The 19,077-nt window shown below is 41.7% G+C and overlaps 2 protein-coding genes across 2 annotated transcripts; both read left to right on the top strand.

The window, feature by feature from the left end:
• The first annotated feature begins 2,988 nt into the window (after positions 1-2,988).
• LOC107565363 (matrilin-4-like) lies at positions 2,989-7,845 on the top strand. Its single transcript, XM_016250579.1, has 8 exons — positions 2,989-3,208; positions 3,515-3,635; positions 3,709-4,281; positions 4,491-4,610; positions 4,997-5,389; positions 5,644-5,802; positions 6,080-6,172; positions 7,689-7,845. The coding sequence occupies exons 2-8, from the start codon at positions 3,539-3,541 to the stop codon at positions 7,736-7,738; spliced, it is 1,485 nt and encodes a 494-aa protein (XP_016106065.1). The 5' UTR covers positions 2,989-3,208; positions 3,515-3,538; the 3' UTR covers positions 7,739-7,845.
• Positions 7,846-12,377: 4,532 nt separating this feature from the next.
• LOC107565353 (cell surface glycoprotein 1-like) lies at positions 12,378-18,613 on the top strand. The gene is made up of 3 exons (XM_016250567.1): positions 12,378-12,645; positions 15,301-16,749; positions 17,999-18,613. Exons 1-3 carry the CDS (start codon positions 12,558-12,560, stop codon positions 18,046-18,048), a joined length of 1,587 nt encoding a protein of 528 aa, XP_016106053.1. The 5' UTR covers positions 12,378-12,557; the 3' UTR covers positions 18,049-18,613.
• The last annotated feature ends 464 nt before the right edge of the window (positions 18,614-19,077 follow it).

The following is a 19,077-nucleotide window of genomic DNA, read 5'->3' on the forward strand; positions in this document are numbered from 1 at the left end:
TTCGAACGAATCAATTGAATGAATGATTCCGTGATAAAATCAGTGACTTGCCGCCACCTGCTGGCAGTTTTAGTTTAATTTTTAAAGTATCTTTTCAGTTATTTAAATCATTTAATATTTCTATATTCAAAATGTTATATTTAAAACATTATCATCATGAATTTATGGATTTAGTTGCACTCATGCGACCTCTGAGCCTCATTAAATGTCTGAAAGTATACCTACAAGCCACTTGTGTGTTCTTCTGTGCCACCTCTACTAATTAATTTTGTTAATACTGATTTCCTTTGATTGGTAACTTATATTTCTTATTCTACTTGTTCTTATTCGGTCATTTTAATTACAATTTTTAAAAAGCTTATAAAATATATGTTTTTTAAGAATTTGACAAAAGATGACATACTTTTAATAAAGTTAGAGGAGTCAAATATCCCCTCTTATTGGGAAGGCTACTTTTTGATAACATTTTGGATTATTGATTAGAAGGTGCTCCTAAAAAGAAAAGTAAGTGTAGAGCCCTGCGCCGACCGGCATAACAATGACCTGCAATGAAAGAAGCCCAGGCATGATACTGCTTTTTTTTTAAATGGTGAATTGCCCAAAAAAAAGAAAAGAAAATATTTTGCATATGATTTTCACTTAATTATTTGAAGTGGGTTGGTTAAGGGCGTGATTAGTTGATGAATTGTGTGCATGGTTAATGATGGCTCTTAAATATTTAAATGAAATGTGTTGAGTGCCTACTAAGACTTGCATATTTGTGACCCTGGATGCTTACAGAAGGATAATCTTTTATTTATGTGCCAGAAACATCATGAGCTTTCAAAATTTTTGTTGGTTCATGCTTTTTTTTTGGAAACAGTTTCCAATTTCTGTTTGATTTATTATGAAGGGGCAAATTATAATCTATATAAAATTAAAACATTTACATATATGTAGGTTTAATTTACTTACATATTGTTTTAAAATATATTTACATTTATAGAAATCTAATATATTTACATATACATAAATGTAATGTTAAGAAATATTAGAAATTAATATATGGACGTATATTGCAAATTAATATATTTACATAGTCTGATCCCCTCTTATTGGGAAGGCTACTTTTTGATAGCATTTTGGATTATTGATGAGAAGGTGCTCCTAAAAAGAAAAGTAAGCGTAGAGCCCTGCGCCGACCGGCATAACAATGACATTTACATATATGTAGGTTTAATTTACTTACATATTGTTTTAAAATATATTTACATTTATAGAAATCTAATATATTTACATATACATAAATGTAATGTTAAGAAATATTAGAAATTAATATATGGACGTATATTGCAAATTAATATATTTACATAGTCTGATATAAAAATGTATTGACATATAAAGGAAATAAATATATGTAACTGTTTCCGATAAAAAATATATTTACATATGTTTATATGTGAAAAATGTTAAAAAGTGACCAAAATCAAATATTTAAATATATTTCGAAATATACTTATATATATTGTATAAAATATATTTTCTTCTATTTAAATTTAAGATATTTAGATATATGAAAATGTATTTATTATTAATATATTTCAATCAATTTACATTTATAGAAATCTAATATATTTACATATACATAAATGTAATGTTAAGAAATATTAGAAATTAATATATGGACACATATTGCAAATTTATATATTTACATAGTCTGATATAAAAATGTATTGACATATAAAGGAAATAAATATATGTAACTGTTTCCGATAAAAAATATATTTACATATGTTTATATGTGAAAAATGTTAAAAAGTGACCAAAATCAAATATTTAAATATATTTCGAAATATACTTATATATATTGTATAAAATATATTTTCTTCTATTTAAATTTAAGATATTTAGATATATGAAAATGTATTTATTATTAATATATTTCAATCAATGTGACTTCTGTATGGGCTGAATACTTTCATTCATATTTAGCTGTATATCCTATGTTTTTATTAATAATTTGGGTGTATTTTACTGTTCATATTTGTGCGTTTTTCGTTCATTTCGAGTCTTTGTTCATCATTCACAGCTGTTGAAACAGCCTTTAAATTAGTTTGGGCATAAATTAGGTTAAACCACTGCATGTCCGCCCATAGAAAATAAATCATTATAAAAAATTACCAGCACACAACTACTGATCCGCGGCGTCGCAGTTACTTACTGGCAAATACCAAATCATGCACTATTTTTTTTATTTTCTTTTTATTAGATTTTCAAAAGAACACACACACACAAAAAATAAACCAGAGCTGAACAAAACAGAGATAAGAAACAAAAACATATAAGATGAATACTTGCATGACATAGTAATACCCTAGATATGAGTAGCCTATATTACAGTTCTAAGGAGATACAAATAGATTCTTCAACTCTCTGCCAGGCCTGTACCGTTCTTGGTAACAAAACCATCATTAAACGTCATTTAACACATACTAATATGTACTTATTTACACGTAAGCACAATCATTTTACTGTAAGACGTAACCTGCTAAAGTCATCAGAGTTTAGGGATATATGAGGTCTGGCAGCAGTGTTTCCTTCAGAGGAATCACAGAAACTGCTGGTGTGCTGCGGCTGAAGTCACTTCAGTCCTGAGCGCACGGCAGAAGATCTTTATAGCTTTATATAGCATTTAATGGAGCACTGAAGGTCTGTTTGGGTTCGATTAGATCTTAGCTCCAGTTCAGATCCTTCACTGGAGACAGTTTTCATCCAAATCTCTTCAAACTATAAGCAGAAGAAGAATGTGTTCTTTGAGAAAACCAAACACTTAATTATCTTGAGTTTACTAAGCAGATTTAAATTGATTTTTTTTATTGTTTCATATACATGCATTGAAAATGTCCTCTCCTGGTTGAACAGGCCACAATGATACTTTGAGTGTATGATAAATACTGAGGAGAATTAATCCAAACTGAAATGTCAGTACTGCATATGTTAAAGGGTTTGCTTGAGCAACCAGTCACGCGGTTCAGGCCAAAGAAACGGTGAAACTGTCAACAACAGAAAAACTAAAGTAGTCCCAAGAAAAGTACTTTCCCTTGAAGCAGAAAAGCTCAGAGGGAGGACGCGGGCGGATGAACGTCCTGCAGCAGAAAAACATCTGGATTCTGCTCTGCGTGTTTGTCTGCTTCACCTCTGTTCAACAGTCTCTGCTCTTTAAAAACAGGTACGTGTGCACTATTAAATGACTAGTAAACGTTACTATTTATCTATTTTGCTCTGGAATGTTTGTTTATGAGCCTCCTATCGTGATTTACGCTGATATACTTTTGTTTGATCTATCAAGCATTAGACATTGTGTCAGTTTTACACATGCAGAACACGCAGCATTCCCATATGTTGTTGTGAACAGACGGTACAGATTTTGAATCAAATGTCCCATTACGTGCTTTTAACATGCATTATCATATTTGAAACTTTGATGATGATTTGAAACATCTGATCATGCTTTACTGTTTTTGTGTGGCTCCAGCTGAAGGAATCTCTTCTCTCTGAAATGAAGAGCCCAGCTTTCATTCTGCTGCTCATCTGGAGCTGTGCTGTGTGTCCCAGCAAACCATCACCGCGAGACACGGCAGAACAGAACAGCACAGGTATTCAGATCACAGAGATACTGTGATTCAGTCTTTTTCACTGTATGAACTGCATGCTGTTGTGTTTATGCAGAGCGTTCTTGTGAAGGACGGCCGCTGGATCTGGTGTTTGTGGTCGACAGCTCTCGCAGTGTCCGGCCTGAAGACTATGAGCGGATGAAGACCTTCATCAAGGACCTGCTGCTGTTCTTGAACGTGGCTCACAATGAGACGCGCGTGGGACTGGTGCAGTTTGGCAGCGTGGTGCAGAATGAGTTCTTCTTGAACAGCTACTTTGAGAAGCAGCTGATGTTGCGCGCTGTGGAGCGCATGGAGCACCTGGCGTCGGGGACCATGACGGGTTTAGCGCTGCAGTTCACGCGCGAGGAGGTGTTTTCTGTGGCTCGCGGTGCGCGGCCCGGTCACATGCAGCTGCCTCGCGTCGCTGTGGTGGTGACCGACGGCCGGCCGCAGGACTCTGTGGAGGGGGAAGCGGATCGAGCGCGGCGGGCCGGGATAGAGATCTTCGCTGTGGGAGTCGGCCGTGTGGATCTGGTGACCCTGCAGGCCATCGGCAGCGAGCCGTACGCAGAACACGTGCATCTGGTGGACACTTTCAGCCAGATAGAAACACTGGTTTCTGTCTTCCACTCAAAGCTGTGTGCAGGTCAGTCTGTTGCCTTCACTTCCACTGTAAAAAGATGAAATACGCCTCCACCTGCCTATGGGGCTCAGGCTCATACGGCATTATCATCCGGAAGATATATTATAATCCTGAAGACCTGGATTCTAGTTCAGATGTGTTTGAGCTGAAGTCTCCCGGTTTAGATGTTTAGGAAACTCGTACTGATGACATCTCTGCTCTGATCTCCTCAGCATCTGATCCGTGTGCATCAGGAATCCACGAGTGTGAACACGAGTGTGTAAACACAGACCACTCGTTCATGTGCCGCTGCAGGAAAGGTTTCACACTCGCTCCAGATGGTAAAGCATGTGGTAAGTGTTGGTTCTCTGCACTGCTGTGTTCTGAGTGTCTGGAAGCGATGCATTCGTGACCAGAGCTCTTCAGCTCTCAGAATACACGACGCACACCTGATGAGCACATGTGCTTTTAGTTTACAGCATTATTTTGTCACTCAAAAAGAACTCATTAATGTTCCTTGAACAGAATCACAGTCTCAGCAGCTCATTAAACTGAATCACACTGATATAACTCATTACTCTCGTTACAAATTATGAAGTGATTTTTATCATCACTTTTCTGGTGAATATCATTTGATATAGTTTGGCCACTTTACTAAAAAGGGCTCTCATTGTTTTTACTTGCTCTTTTCTCTGCAAGAATATGCAGGTTTAATACATTTAACAAATTGTTGTTGCAGGTCTGGACTGTAAACGTGGATCTGTGGATCTCATGTTCGTCATTAGTGGCTCCAGACATGTGGGCATTACCGGGTTTGATCTGCTGAAGCGGTTTGTGAGCAGAACGGTGAGCGCTCTGCCAGCCGGATCTCGGGTCGGGCTGCTCCAGTACTCCTCTAAAGTCCGCAGCGAGTTCACTTTGGGCCAGTACAGCAGCACTAGCGAGCTCCAGCGGGCCGTCTCAGCCGTCCGCTATATGGGCCGTGGCTCCGTGATCAGCGCCGCCCTGCAATACCTGATCCAGAACAGCTTCAGGAACAGCAGCCGAACAGCTCAGAGGATCACCGTAGTGTTTACAGATGGACACTCGCAAGACAATGTGCTCACATGGGCCAGCAAGGTCAAAGCTGATGGTACTAAACATATATCATTATTAGAGACTCCCTGTAATGTGTTAATAAGGAGAAACTAAAATACTGCGTTGCATTCACATATTAACATTTCTGATAGATGAGTTGTAGTGGACAGAGAAGGATGCACCTCATGCAGTCAGTTAATGAATGTTTGATCATAAAGCCATTCTAACATCTGACAAATGGAGAAATATCTCCAAATAACAAGACCGAGTCCAGTTCCGGCAAACTAGCTCAACTCTCTCTTTCTGTAGGTATTGCTCTGTATGCAGTGGGTGTGGGAGAGACTGCAGAAGAAGAGCTGAAGTTTATAGCGTCAGAGCCGCAGCAGAAACATGCGTACTACGCAGAAGACTTCAGTCAAATGGAGCAGATCGCAGACAGACTGAAGACTCAGATTCACAGCTGTGAAGGTACTGCAGCATGTGTGTCTGTGATGAATGTTATCAGATCATAAACAGAAGCTTTGGAGTCTGTAGCTGCGTATACACCGCTGTTAAACATGAACAAACACGTGTTCAACTTCAGGAAAGAAGAATCAGCTGTCAGAACAGTGTTTCTCCACAAGTGTTATGCTTCACCCACCAGAATGCTTTAGATAAATCAATATAGCAGTGTGCAAATATTTTTAATACACTGTAAATGGATACTTCCCTGCACAAATAATACTGTGTGTTTTCTCTGTCTCAGATCAGCGGTCAGTGTCACATCAGTGTGAATGTGGGAAGATGATGCTGTTCCACAACATGAGCACTGACGCTCTGTGGAGGGTTTCACAGCGATATATCCTTTATCCCAGACTCAAGCTTTACTCTTACACCAGTCCCTTTATTTATCTGCTCATCTGACACACTCAGTTCAGTTCATAGACCTCAGACATTCTGCTGAAATTAAACACAACACAGTAGATTAGGGTTAGGTTTTTTGTGGCCATCTGGTGGTCAAAAGGTTCAATAGTAGTGAGTAATATCATGTAAGTAAAATATGTTTCTTCATGTACGTCTGAATAATTTAAAAGAAATAATCAGTTCAACACTGATAACATTATTTCATAGGCAAGGTTCACTGTGGGTTTCATTTATTAATTACCATATTGAAAAACCCACCATGAGTAATTCAAGTAAAGAAGACGCTGAGGGGCACCTCTCATACAGATACTGAAGCAGTTTCATGGGAGGTGACAGTGATGGGAGAAACTTAACTTTTCGAAGCTTCAAATCAATTGAACTAACTGCGTCTCAAAATAATACACTGTTTCTAACCCTGGCTCCAAACACCACACGCTACTGACGTCTCATGCCGGAACATGAAAAACAACTTTTACAAAACCAATGCAAATGCTTTCTTAACATTTTAAAATATTAAATGCAATTAAAATAATACAGTGCCATTATATGTGAAGTGTCTGTGTTTTTAATAATTATTGTTAATTTGCAGGGCTTGTTTTGTTTGTTAAAGTAAAGAAGACGCTGAGGCTGGCACCTCTCATACAGATACTGAAGCAGTTTCATGGGAGGTGACAGTGATGGGAGAAACTTAACTTTTCGAAGCTTCAAATCAATTGAACTAACTGCGTCTCAAAATAATACACTGTTTCTAACCCTGGCTCCAAACACCACACGCTACTGACGTCTCATGCCGGAACATGAAAAACAACTTTTACAAAACCAATGCAAATGCTTTCTTAACATTTTAAAATATTAAATGCAATTAAAATAATACAGTGCCATTATATGTGAAGTGTCTGTGTTTTTAATAATTATTGTTAATTTGCAGGGCTTGTTTTGTTTGTTTTATGGAAAGCAGGCCAGTAAGAGACTATTAACCACTATTCATCCTTATAATTACACAAATGTTGCATTAAAAATGTCTGCAAATTGCTAAAACTGATTTGAGATAAGGTAAACGCTGTTCCCCGCTGGGGGCGACTCAGTGAACGCGCACGGTTCAGAGATCACCCCCCCAACGGCAAACCATTGAAGTTTCAAAACGTTTCGAAACAGGTATGATGTAATGAAGCCTCATTTAATGCGCTCCGATACACTGTTTCTAAACAAATGATTCACAAAGGTTTCAAAGCGTCGTGAAGCAGTGTTCCAGAAGCGACCATCACTATTTCATGTTTCTCAGGCAAACAAAGCTTCAGGATCAGAGAGCAAATCAAGCTGCGATACAGTGCTTCAGTGTGAAATGTGTGGTTTATTTGACACAAGCGTCAGTGTCTAACATATCACTAATACATAAAACATACATGAACTCAAAAGATCCAGTGTTTACATCATTTCTTAACAGCACACACTAGACAACGTGATGAAGAGGATTGAACTGTTGGAGAATGAACTGGTGTGAGATCAGCGGTGGAGCGAAAACATCGAGATCTGTGTCTCACATCCTAATGACATTTATCCCAAATTATTGTACTGCATAGTTAACAGCATAATCCATTTTCTGTATGACTGTACATGTTTGAAGTAAAAAAAAAAGACTGAAAACTGTAAAAGTTTCATTCATAGTGCATTAAAACTCCACAGAGCATCACCACTCGGATCCTGCAGATGTACTGAACTTGTAATGAGGACGTCTCTGGGGTCTTCTGGACCGTGAAACAGAGACATTATTTATCTGACACTCGATGTGCTCCTGATGGCGTCATCCACCTGCATGGGGAAAGAACATGGTTTTAAGCCTGCTTTACCATAGTAAATCCAGTAAACCTGTTGTTTTTTGTTATAACAGTGCTTTCCGCCGACCTGGTGGTCAAAGATCCACAACACTGCAGTTATCTGAAACACTTGACTGGGTTCCGTCATCAGCTCCATGATCTGAACTAATCGTTAGATTAGAGGAGACCGTGTAAACAGTGGGGCTTCTGCAGCTGGAGTCTGCATGTTTAGAGGCAGGTGTGAACAGATGAAGCACAGGCTGATCTGTGAGTCTCTACTGGTGTCCATCTAGTGAACATATAGCCCTGATCAGACCACTGACAGGCCCGACAGGCGAGAACGGTTCACCACACAGCACTGACGGGAATAAATCAACTGCTTTCTGTTGCTCTTCACTTACGAGCCTGATCCTGATCAGACAGCCTTCACTAAAGACAGACGGAGGGGAACGTCTCTGTGAGAAAGCAGAACTAAAGTTATCCGTTTGAATGGGAAATTTTAGGAAAAAATATTTACATGAATGTAACACTTAAGATTGCATTAAACCAGCAGCAGCACCAAAACCATCAGAGTAAACAATACATTAATAATATGCAAGTAACCCATCCACATCTGCTGCTTCTGAAGATAAACAAAACAAAAACAAATTCAGAGGGAAAACCCATGCTTTAAAACAGACAAACATGCCTACTGTCCGCCAGGCTTCAGCAGCTGAGCTCTTCTTCTGGATTCTGGGCTGTCGCTCCTCAGGCGCTTTACTGCCACCTTCTGCAGAACCAGAGGCCGGAGAACCAGCTCTCTGCAGAACCAGAGGCCGGAGAACCAGCTCTCTGCAGAACCAGAGGCCAGAGAACTAGCTCTCTGCAGAACCAGAGGCCAGAGAACCAGAGCCCAGAGAACCAGCTCTCTGCAGAACCAGAGGCCAGAGAACCAGAGCCCAGAGAACCAGCACTCCAGAGCACCAGCTCTCTGCAGAACCAGAGGCCAGAGAACCAGCTCTCTGCAGAACCAGAGGCCAGAGAACCAGAGGCCGGAGAACCAGCTCTCTGCAGAACCAGAGTAAGCGTTTTCAAACTGCTGGGTGTTTCTAAATCATGCAGTGAAAATCATGCCCTTTACAAAAGAACTACAGATTACTTGGCAATATATACAGTAGAGTTGATGCTATAATTGCTGCCCTGTACTGGACAGAAGAAAGTAATTATATGTTCAGATTCCAGTTCACCATTGATTTCAATTAACTCAATATCATCAAAGAATAGGCAGGATTGCATATATGAGATTCATCCAATCTTATTTAGACCGCAGAGAGTAAATGTGAGGATAGTATTCATGTGTATTCCAGCACACATGGCAAGTAAAGGCAACGAGGTTGCAGAAGTTTTAGCTAAGGAGGCATGTAAACTAGATGAGATTATGGAATCCTATATAAGAAATCATGAGCAAAAGTAGTAGTTAAGAATAGTATAAGAAAGCAATGTCAATATAACTGGGATAGGGAAGTAACAGGTAGACATTACTGTAGAATCCAGGAGAAAGTAGGAGGGTTTGTAAAGCAAATAAGAAAATAGAAAGTATAATTACACGATTGAGAATGGGACACAGGGTTAAATAAAACATTACATCTAATAAGGAAACTGTCTGATGTGATCATTGTTAAGAGGAGGAATCAGAGGAACACACACTACGTCACTGACAAAAGTACATCACAGAAAGAGAGCTGGTAAAGAAAGAAATTAGGAAACAAAGTTCTATTGAAATTAGCATTAAAGATATACTTATTGGTCATAACAATTAAAGTTTATTAAATGATCTGACAAAAACTGGCTTAATTAACAGAATTTAAAAGTGTTTTTGTTGTTGTCATCTTTATTATTATTATTATTATTATCTGGGAGGTAGTTGACTCCAGTATAGTAGCTGGCAGTAATGCACCTTAACGTTGGATGCCGACCGCCATTAAAACAAGAAAGAAGAAGATGATGATGATGGCCCTGTCCCAAATGGCACCCTGAACCCTCACGCTCTTCTGCCTGGTCTTGTGCTACACACACTTGTGGTCTTGGCCACTTGAGAGCGCGTGCGCAAGACTGTCGCAGCTCTTAAAACCGGAAAAAAAGGGTAATGCCCTTAAAGCACACTAAACCCACACTATCTCCAGTACTGCTCCGGAGCGCTATTCCAGGATTAGTGTATCCCATCATGCATCATGTTCTGGAAATAAATAGGCTTTGGATTCACCAGTGATCACCGCGAGATGCATGCTGGTTAGAAAAGTGTCCGAGTTACGTCCGACTTGCTTTGATGTCACGCTGACGTGTGCCAAAAAACCCTCGCGACTGCGCTGATGTAAAGCATGATGGGAAACGACTGGCTGAAGACACAGCTTAATGCTCATTGGTTCAGACAACCGTGATGCTGCGTTCTCTTCTAAAATGTTTTATTTCTTTATCTGATTTCATGTGATTATGTATTTAAATCATGCATGAATGTTCCCAAACACGATGACAGCGCGATCTCTGTGAGATATGTGATTGTTGTCATATTTCTATAAAAATCTAAAATACATGTTTGTATTAAAGTACAAATGGATGATAAATACACCTTTCGTATGGAATTAAATAGCAAGCACTTTGAGTGTCTTGTTCATCATAGTTTTTTATATAAAAGCAACAGAACTGAAATCATATCATGTTAATCAGCAGCACAGCACGTGAGTGAGAATTACGCTCGTAGGTATCTTTTTTATTATTATTATTATTATGCCATACATCCGAACAATACAACGAGAAACATTCAAATGTAAAGGAAAAATTGAAAAAGATGAACAACATTGTTCAACTATGAACATTGAGACGCAGGGCAAGTCTGGGTATTTGGACAAGGCATTCCTCTGAGTCCGCACTTTCGTGACGTAACGCCGCTTTGACTGTCGGGTAGAAGTCTGCAGTGTGGTCTCGGCAGAAGTGCAGACCGAGGGCACCCTTCTGAACGCTATGGGACACCCTACGGTCTCGTGGACTTAACGGACACGCGCACGCAAGACCAAAAGTGCACATGAAGTGTTCCATTTAGGACAGGGCCGATGATGCCCTTTAGCTGACCCCACCCCTAAACTGTGATGTGAGCCAATCAGGTGACATGGTCGAGAACGCCCCTTTCACTGATCTGGTGACTCTCATTACTTTCCAGAGCAAGCAGGGGTGTATTCCTGGAAGGAGGTTCAACAAACTCTGAGTTGACTTACCCTGAGATGGGAAACTCTGAGTTTCAAGCAAACCCCGCTTTCTGGAATACACCGCAGGTGACTGTCATGCTCAGTCAGCACTAACAGGTGTAGTGTGTAAAACCAGGTATATGGTGAATGAACATCAAAAACTGAAGGCTGCAGTAAAACCCCACAGGACTGTTCTACAGCAGAGGCGCGCTCTCTGGAGGACTTCAGGTTTTACTTCCAACCCTCATCAAATACCTGCCTGTGATTTTCAAGCAGTACTGAAGACTTGGATTACATTGTTCAGATGTATATCATTAGGGTTGAAACTAAACTTATTAAAAGTCCCTGTGAGAGCTGAGAGGAGAAACAAAAATGTGAAAGAATATATCAAAACCCATTGTTTGTTTTGGTTTATTAGCTATTAATTGTCCATAGTTAATTGTAAATTAAAGTATGCATTATATTTATGCTTATAGATGCTTTTATCTAAAGTGCAGGGATTGGTTGTGTTTAGCTATGTTTCCATCCACCTATTTTTATGCACATTTTGGATTATCGCATAAAAACGCTGGATGGAAACGTCTAAAAATGCGCATAAAATTTTAGTTTAGTTTGAGTAGGATACACTTTTTATCCAATAAGAAAGAAACCGCATGAAACACATTTACCGAATAAATTCACCTTTATACCAATCACCTGATCTCGTCCTCAGCGTCTATATGTTGTTCTGAAAAGCCTGAGCAAAGTCTGTCAAAGTATTTCTGTATAATTGCCGTCTCACACACAGCTGGAGTGTTCCCAAACAGCTGGTTCGCGTGTGCTGTGTGTCTGCTCGCTCTGAGGCGCTAGTCATATTTGAGAATGATTATATTCAGTGGCTTCTCCTAGTTTCTCAGGGATGTTTAGTGCCAGTTTACCAGGAAATGACTATTTTGTTCTCTTTGACTCGTTGGATGGAAATTTATGCGATATTCCAGTTTTGCGCACGAGTTTAATTCGAATCTTTGGATGGAAACATAGTGTGTATAGGTTTCCTTGGAATTTACAGCCTTATGTCGAACTACACTAAAATTCCCTTATGAGGCTCTATATTCTTCCAGATTCCCGCTCATCAGCTGCTGTAGTTTCTAATATGCATGTGTTTCAGATGATTATTCAGATGTGGGCACGGAGAGCGCATGCGCGTCTCAAACAGGAGCACATGCGGCATATTCAGCGCTTAGAACTGAAGAGAGGAGCAACTGCAGGAGGTTTTGCGTGCACACAGAGCTGGAGTGGTTTGGTCAGGATGGGCTGCTCATCGTCCAGCACACAGACGCTCGCGCAGGAGAACCCACCGCGCGTCAAAGCGGAGGAGGCGAGCGGAGAAACTCTGCGTAAGTCATTTCAGAAACATCGCTATTAAACTAAAGCAGTTTGGTAAAAGCTTGGCCTGATGATATTACCAAACCTGTGCATGAATTAACTGACAGTGCCAAACACAAAAGAATCATTTTTACTAATCCTAACACATTTAGTCAGAGATGACATCTTTTCATTAATAATATTTATGGGCGATCTTTAATTATTGCAACTGATATCCTGCATGTGCAAGGTTATGTTTGTGTCTGTCCAGCTGTTGTGATGAGTTTGTGCCGTGGGGTCCCTGAACAGATGATGGATATGAGGACAGACAGCTCAAACCCGGGCTAGGACACATGCAGCCCCGGGCTCTGCTCAGACCAGTCCGCTGTGTTTCCAGATCACTTTCACATCGGTGCTCCCATTCAGCTCAGAGAGACTCGCTCGTGAGATGTAGTGCTTGCTGTACATTTATCTGAACACTGTCTGCATCATGATGCCATTTCCAGCGGTTTACCGCATGTTTCTATGGGCTGTTTTCTCCTTTCTCTGATAGGTTTGTGTCGTTGTGCAAAATTCACACTCTATAAAAACTGACACAAAGTCTCACACGGAGGAATACTGTCCATTGATTTGAGAAAACAGCTGAGACGATCACAGAATTCATTTCACATGTTCTGTTCCACACCAGATCCAGCTCTGGGTTTCAGGAGCGGCACAACTCCGAAAACTCCAGCGTGATGCAAACACACACACCTCAGGCTCTGACGGTGTGTGTGTGTGTGTGTGTGTGAGAGAGAGAGAGAGAGAGATCCTCATGTTTGAGTTCAGGAACACTGCTTGGCTCATGTTCAGATGTGTGGTTTTGGAGGAGAGGGTTTGGGGTTAGTGTAGGCATTAAGCAAGACAAGAAGGTTCATTTAGCATGGATTAAAATGCATCATGAGGGAAAACAAGAATGAAAGGGCATCATATAATACAGCACCTGTTGAGAGGGATTTGATGGACTAGCGAGGAACGCAGTCAGACTGATGATGTTGAATGCTGCATGTTTTTGTGTTCGAGCGTCTCCGGAGGCTCTGCTGCTGATGATAAAGTCTCCACATGGACAGAGAAGGGCATATTGTTGAGTGTGAGTCTGTTCACTGTTTGCTCTGGAGGTTGTTTCTCCTCCGTGTCGCTGACCATCAGGAAATTACTTTTTCATCGCAGCATTTGAGGAAATGAGCTCCGAGTCTGAACAGAGCAACACCTCCAGGTGTGTGTGCAGGAGTGTGTGTGTGTGTGATTTGACACGCATTGTTCCATCACACACAATATAAAACCCGGCTTATAAACTGAATTGCTGAAATTGCTTGAGTTTTTGTAGATGGAGATGGTTTCCTCATGCAGCTTTCAGCTCTCACACAGCTGAGTGGAGAATGAGTGTGTCCGTGGACTGGACTGCAGGATGCTCTTCTCTCTCTGTCAGCCTAGAATCAGTGTGCCTCAGATCGCTGGTTCTGGCTCAGTGCCGAGTTTCAAACCTGATCCACCAGTCTAGACTCGAAATCTCAATATCGCTCTGTAATATAATGATTTATTGGAAGTTATTTGCGTTTCCAGAGTTAGGAATGGTGTTCTGGTATTCAGTATGCAAATAAAACGGTGACATCATCGCTGTTGGTTAGATTGTGAATGCTGTTATAAGTGTGTCTTTCAAACTCCTCGTTTATTAAAGATTATAAAAAAAACAAATAGAAAGCACATACCTAAGAAGTAATTTTGTCCTGAAATGAGCTGAATGAAATGTGTGTGATGTACATGAAGCATTTACAGTGTGAAGAAGATAGGGGACCGTAGACGCTCGACATGCTGCTATTCTGAGTGTTTCTGCTGGTCTCCATGAGAGCATCTTCCCTGATGCTTCGTTAGTGTTTGTGGAAAGATAAATATTAACCATTTCAGTGAGGCAGGAATGTGTGTTTTTAATTATTTACTCATTGCTATAGTACTGTTTCTGAGTTCAGCTAAAGCGCTACCGATCATTAAACATGTCAGTGCTTGCTGATTTGTTTGTGTGTGTGTGTCTCTCTCTCTTTGTGTGTGTGTGTGTGTGAGAGAGTGAGTGTGTCTGTGTCTCTCTGTGTCTGTGTGTGTGTGTGTGTCTGTGTCTCTCTTTGTGTGTGTGTGTGTCTGTGTCTGTGTGTGTGTCTGTGTCTCTCTCTCTGTATGTGTGTGTGTGTGTATATAGATGGTGAATTACACACAGCTGCACTTCTGCTTGACAAACTCATGTCGTGACGAGAATGCTAAAAAATCCTCCAATCAAACTGAAACATTTTTCAAGGGAAAAAAATACCTGGGATGTGCTTAGCATTTTGCTGTACAGACTACAAACAATGGATTTAACTCTGATATGATTTTTGCTACCTGAATGAAGACAAGCACGTCTATAGTTACTCAGGGGTTTGATGAAAAAATGAATAATTTGGTTAAGAAGCATCTTCAGTTTATGGCCTGAGCTTATATCTTTTAAGATACTGCTTTAGGCACATTTTACAGAGTAGGTCAAGGAAACGGAGAACTCTTTAGCTTATTTATGTTGAGAAACCAAAAGAAATAATTTATTCTGATGACAGACAGTTGTGTTTGCATGTGTAATGCATGTAAATAAACTTTATTTCCTCTCTGCTTGTGTTTTTTGCCAGTCTCTCGTAATGGGCTTGTAGCAGAAGACAGCGAGACCGTCTCGGATCAGATGCAGCTGCCAGTTCAAAGCACTCTGCCGGATGAGCTGGGTCCCGGACCGGACGAGACGGTGGAGGCCTCAGAAGCAGAGCAGACAACGGTCAGCGCTAATGATGCTCCTCTAGAGGAGAGAGATGCAGATGATGGTCCCGCTGCTTCAGAACCCACTGACTCCACGCCTGCAGAACCCTCTCTAGCTGTGGAACCTGCATCAGATCTCACCAGCACTCCAGAACCCAAGCCAGCTGAGCTAACAGAAGCTCCAGAGGCCCCATCAGACACGAGCTCGGAGCCCACACTGGAGCAAGCAGACACAGCTCCTGAAGCGAAGCCAACCGCAGCTCAAGAACCAGGTCCAGTGGAGCAAAGCCCTGCTCCAGAACTCACTGTGTCTGAGCCTGTCCCGAGTGCAGAACCAGCTGCTGCTGAGGAACAAACTGTGTCTCCAGAACCAGCTGCAGTGGAACCAAGCCCAGCTCTAGAATCAGCTCTGGCTCCAGAACCCTTGGCGGAGGAACCAAGTTCAGCTCCAGAACCCTCGGCTGAGGAACCAAGCCCAGCTCCAGAATCAGCTCTGGCTCCAAAACCCTCGGCTGAGGAACCCAGTTTAGCTCCAGAACCAGCTGCTGTGGAACCAAGCCCAGCTCCAGAATCAGCTCCGGCTCCAGAACCCTCGGCTGAGGAACCGACTGTGTCTCCAGAACCAGCTGCAGTGGAACCGAGCCCAGCTCCAGAATCAGCTCCGGCTCCAGAACCCTCGGCTGAGGAACCAAGCCCAGCTCCAGAATCAGCTCTGGCTCCAAAACCCTCGGCTGAGGAACCCAGTTTAGCTCCAGAACCAGCTGCTGTGGAACCAAGCCCAGCTCCAGAATCAGCTCCGGCTCCAGAACCCTCGGCTGAGGAACCAAGTTCAGCTCCAGAACCAGATGCTGAGGAACCGAGTTCAGCTTCAGAGCCAGCTGCAGTGGAACCGAGCCCAGCTCCAGAATCCGCTCTGGCTCCAGAACCCTCGGCTGAGGAACCGAGTTCAGCTCCAGAACCCTTGACTGAGGAGCCGAGTTCAGCTCCAGAACCCTCGGCTGAGGAACCGACTGTGTCTCCAGAACCAGCTGCAGTGGAACCGAGCCCAGCTCCAGAATCCGCTCTGGCTCCAGAACCCTCGGCTGAGGAACCGAGTTCAGCTCCAGAACCCTTGACTGAGGAGCCGAGTTCAGCTCCAGAACCCTCGGCTGAGGAACCGACTGTGTCTCCAGAACCAGCTGCAGTGGAACCGAGCCCAGCTCCAGAATCAGCTCCGGCTCCAGAGCCCACGGTTGAGGAACCAAGCCCAGCTCCAGAACCCTCGGCAGAGGCAGCAGCGATCACACAGTCTGCAGAGGAGAACGCGACCTGCGCAGACGCTCCAGAGGGTAACGCATGGGAACATGGGCAGATCAGCTCTAGAAATCCAGAAATGAGCACTGATTACATCTGCAAGCAGCAACAAGCTCTGTTTTAAATGATGTTTCTGATCACTTTGGATCAAAGCCTCAGATTACAGGATGCTTGAGCAGTAAAATAAAGCTCTGGTCACTACACATACTGTAGTAAGGCAGTGCATAACCAGTGCTGGGTAACAGAACAGAGATTGTTGAGTAGAGTTCACTGCAGTCTAGACAAAGACAAAGTCTAGACACAGAACATGTCACCGTTCTCTTCACATCTGCACTGTGTACAACAGCCTCTTGCTGACGCTTTGTCGCTCTTTGTGTCGAGCCAAAAGCCACAATAATCTTGTGCTCTGTTGCCTCAGATTATGTCAGATGAGCGCTCGCATGTCCTGCGATGACGGCAGCGGTTCGTGACACACGGCGCTGGGCTGTGCTTAATACAAGCTGTAATGATAATCAGTATTGATACTTCTATTCTGATACAACCATTTATTTAAAATATGAGCGAATGTGCAGGCATGTGTGAGAGTGAGACTGAATTCAATGTGCTGTTCTCTGATTTATTCAGCATCAGCATTTTAACGCTCGCACACATCCTGACAAACACGACATGTAGGACAACAAGCGTAGTGCAGCTAAAGCTCTCCGACCAAGCGTCTCTGTGAAACACCAGGTATGGTCAGTGTAGCAGGTTCATTTACAGAGATGGACAGGCGAATGTCACCGACTTCTTAAAGATCTGACTGAAGGTCTGAAGATTATTGACCGTTCAGAACACATGTAGTGTCCCAGAGATGCAGTATGGTGCATATTTATATTCCAGTTTATGATAATATAATATAAAATAAAGGAAAACAAGTATAAAACAGCAAAGCATGCCATGATCTGAATGGTTTCTGCAGCTCATGTGCTGATGAATTCACAGACGAATACTGTGCTGTTCACAGACAGAAATATCAGCAGCACGTTTCTTGTGTGTGTCCGCAGGGGTCAGAGGTCAAACTACACTGCAGCCAATGATTTCTGCTAAAAATATCTGGAGATGAGTGAGAAAATGCATCTCTTGTGTGAATCATGAGCATATGTAAAGTCATTAATATGGTATAGAAGCGGTTTTCTTATTACAGAAGGGAGTTTTGTGGCTCTCATTTGTATGTCAGGATACTGTTTTGTTTGAATGAAATGAACACAAGCTTTCATGATAACCTTTGTTTTTGTTTTTCCGTAGTCGGTGAAGATGGAGCTGATCTGCTGAAATCCACAGAACCTGAAGATTGATGTCAGTGTGACGCTGTGAGACGTGCCTTTTATCTCAGAGACGTGAGGGTTTGTACATAAATTAGTGTTTCTAAGTAGCGTTAGAATCATTAGCATTGTTGTTAAAAGCCACAGAAATGCCTCTGAGAGCGCGGGTCCCGTGGGTGTCCGGCCGAGCGTGGGACGAAATCACAGCATCGTGTCCTCATCTCCAACTGAGTCAAACACAACAGCAATATTAACTCACCTGAACAAACCAAAGCTCTAATAACTGTGAATCAACCAAATTATGCTGCTTAATGTGTCTTTTAATGAGACAGAAGGGCTTCGTCTCTTATGTATTTAGTGCATGTTGCTCCTCAGACTGCAGATGCAAAGCAGTTTGACTCTTTACTTGCATTAATCAATGACAGACAGGCAAACGGTAGTATATTAATCAGCAGTGTATGTTGTTGGGTTATTTTAGTACAGTTTGTAGTGATTCCAGAGCACTAATAAACCTCATCTGATGATCTGTGACACTGGAAGGAAAGCAGTTACTCAGCGAATCATATCAGTGTGAAGACATGAAAGTTGAGCTCTTTGTTAAAAAAAACACAAAAAAAACAAGCTTTTAATGAACTGACATGATCTCTGCACATCTCCTGTATGTCTTTTTTACATTTATATGTGCACAGAATAAATACGGTTACCGTTACTAATAAAATCATTTTGTAGTGATTTCTCTTTTATAATCAGCGTGTGGTTGTCTGGGGTCTTAAATACTGGAGAACATTGCAGCTGATCTCACCAGTGAGAACCACACAGAACATAGTCGACTCGACTGTATCACACACACCTCTCACACACACACTCTGTCTCTCTCACACACACACACACTGTCTCTCACACACACTCACACACACACAGTCTCACTCACACACACACACTGTCTCACACACACTCTGTCTCTCACACACACTGTTTCTCACACACACACACTGTCTCACTCACACACACACACACTCTGTCTCACACACACACTCTGTCTCTCTCACACACACACACACT

Source organism: Sinocyclocheilus grahami, unplaced genomic scaffold (assembly GCF_001515645.1).
Source record: "Sinocyclocheilus grahami isolate Dianchi unplaced genomic scaffold, SAMN03320097.WGS_v1.1 scaffold996.1, whole genome shotgun sequence".
NCBI classification, from domain to species: domain Eukaryota; kingdom Metazoa; phylum Chordata; class Actinopteri; order Cypriniformes; family Cyprinidae; genus Sinocyclocheilus; species Sinocyclocheilus grahami.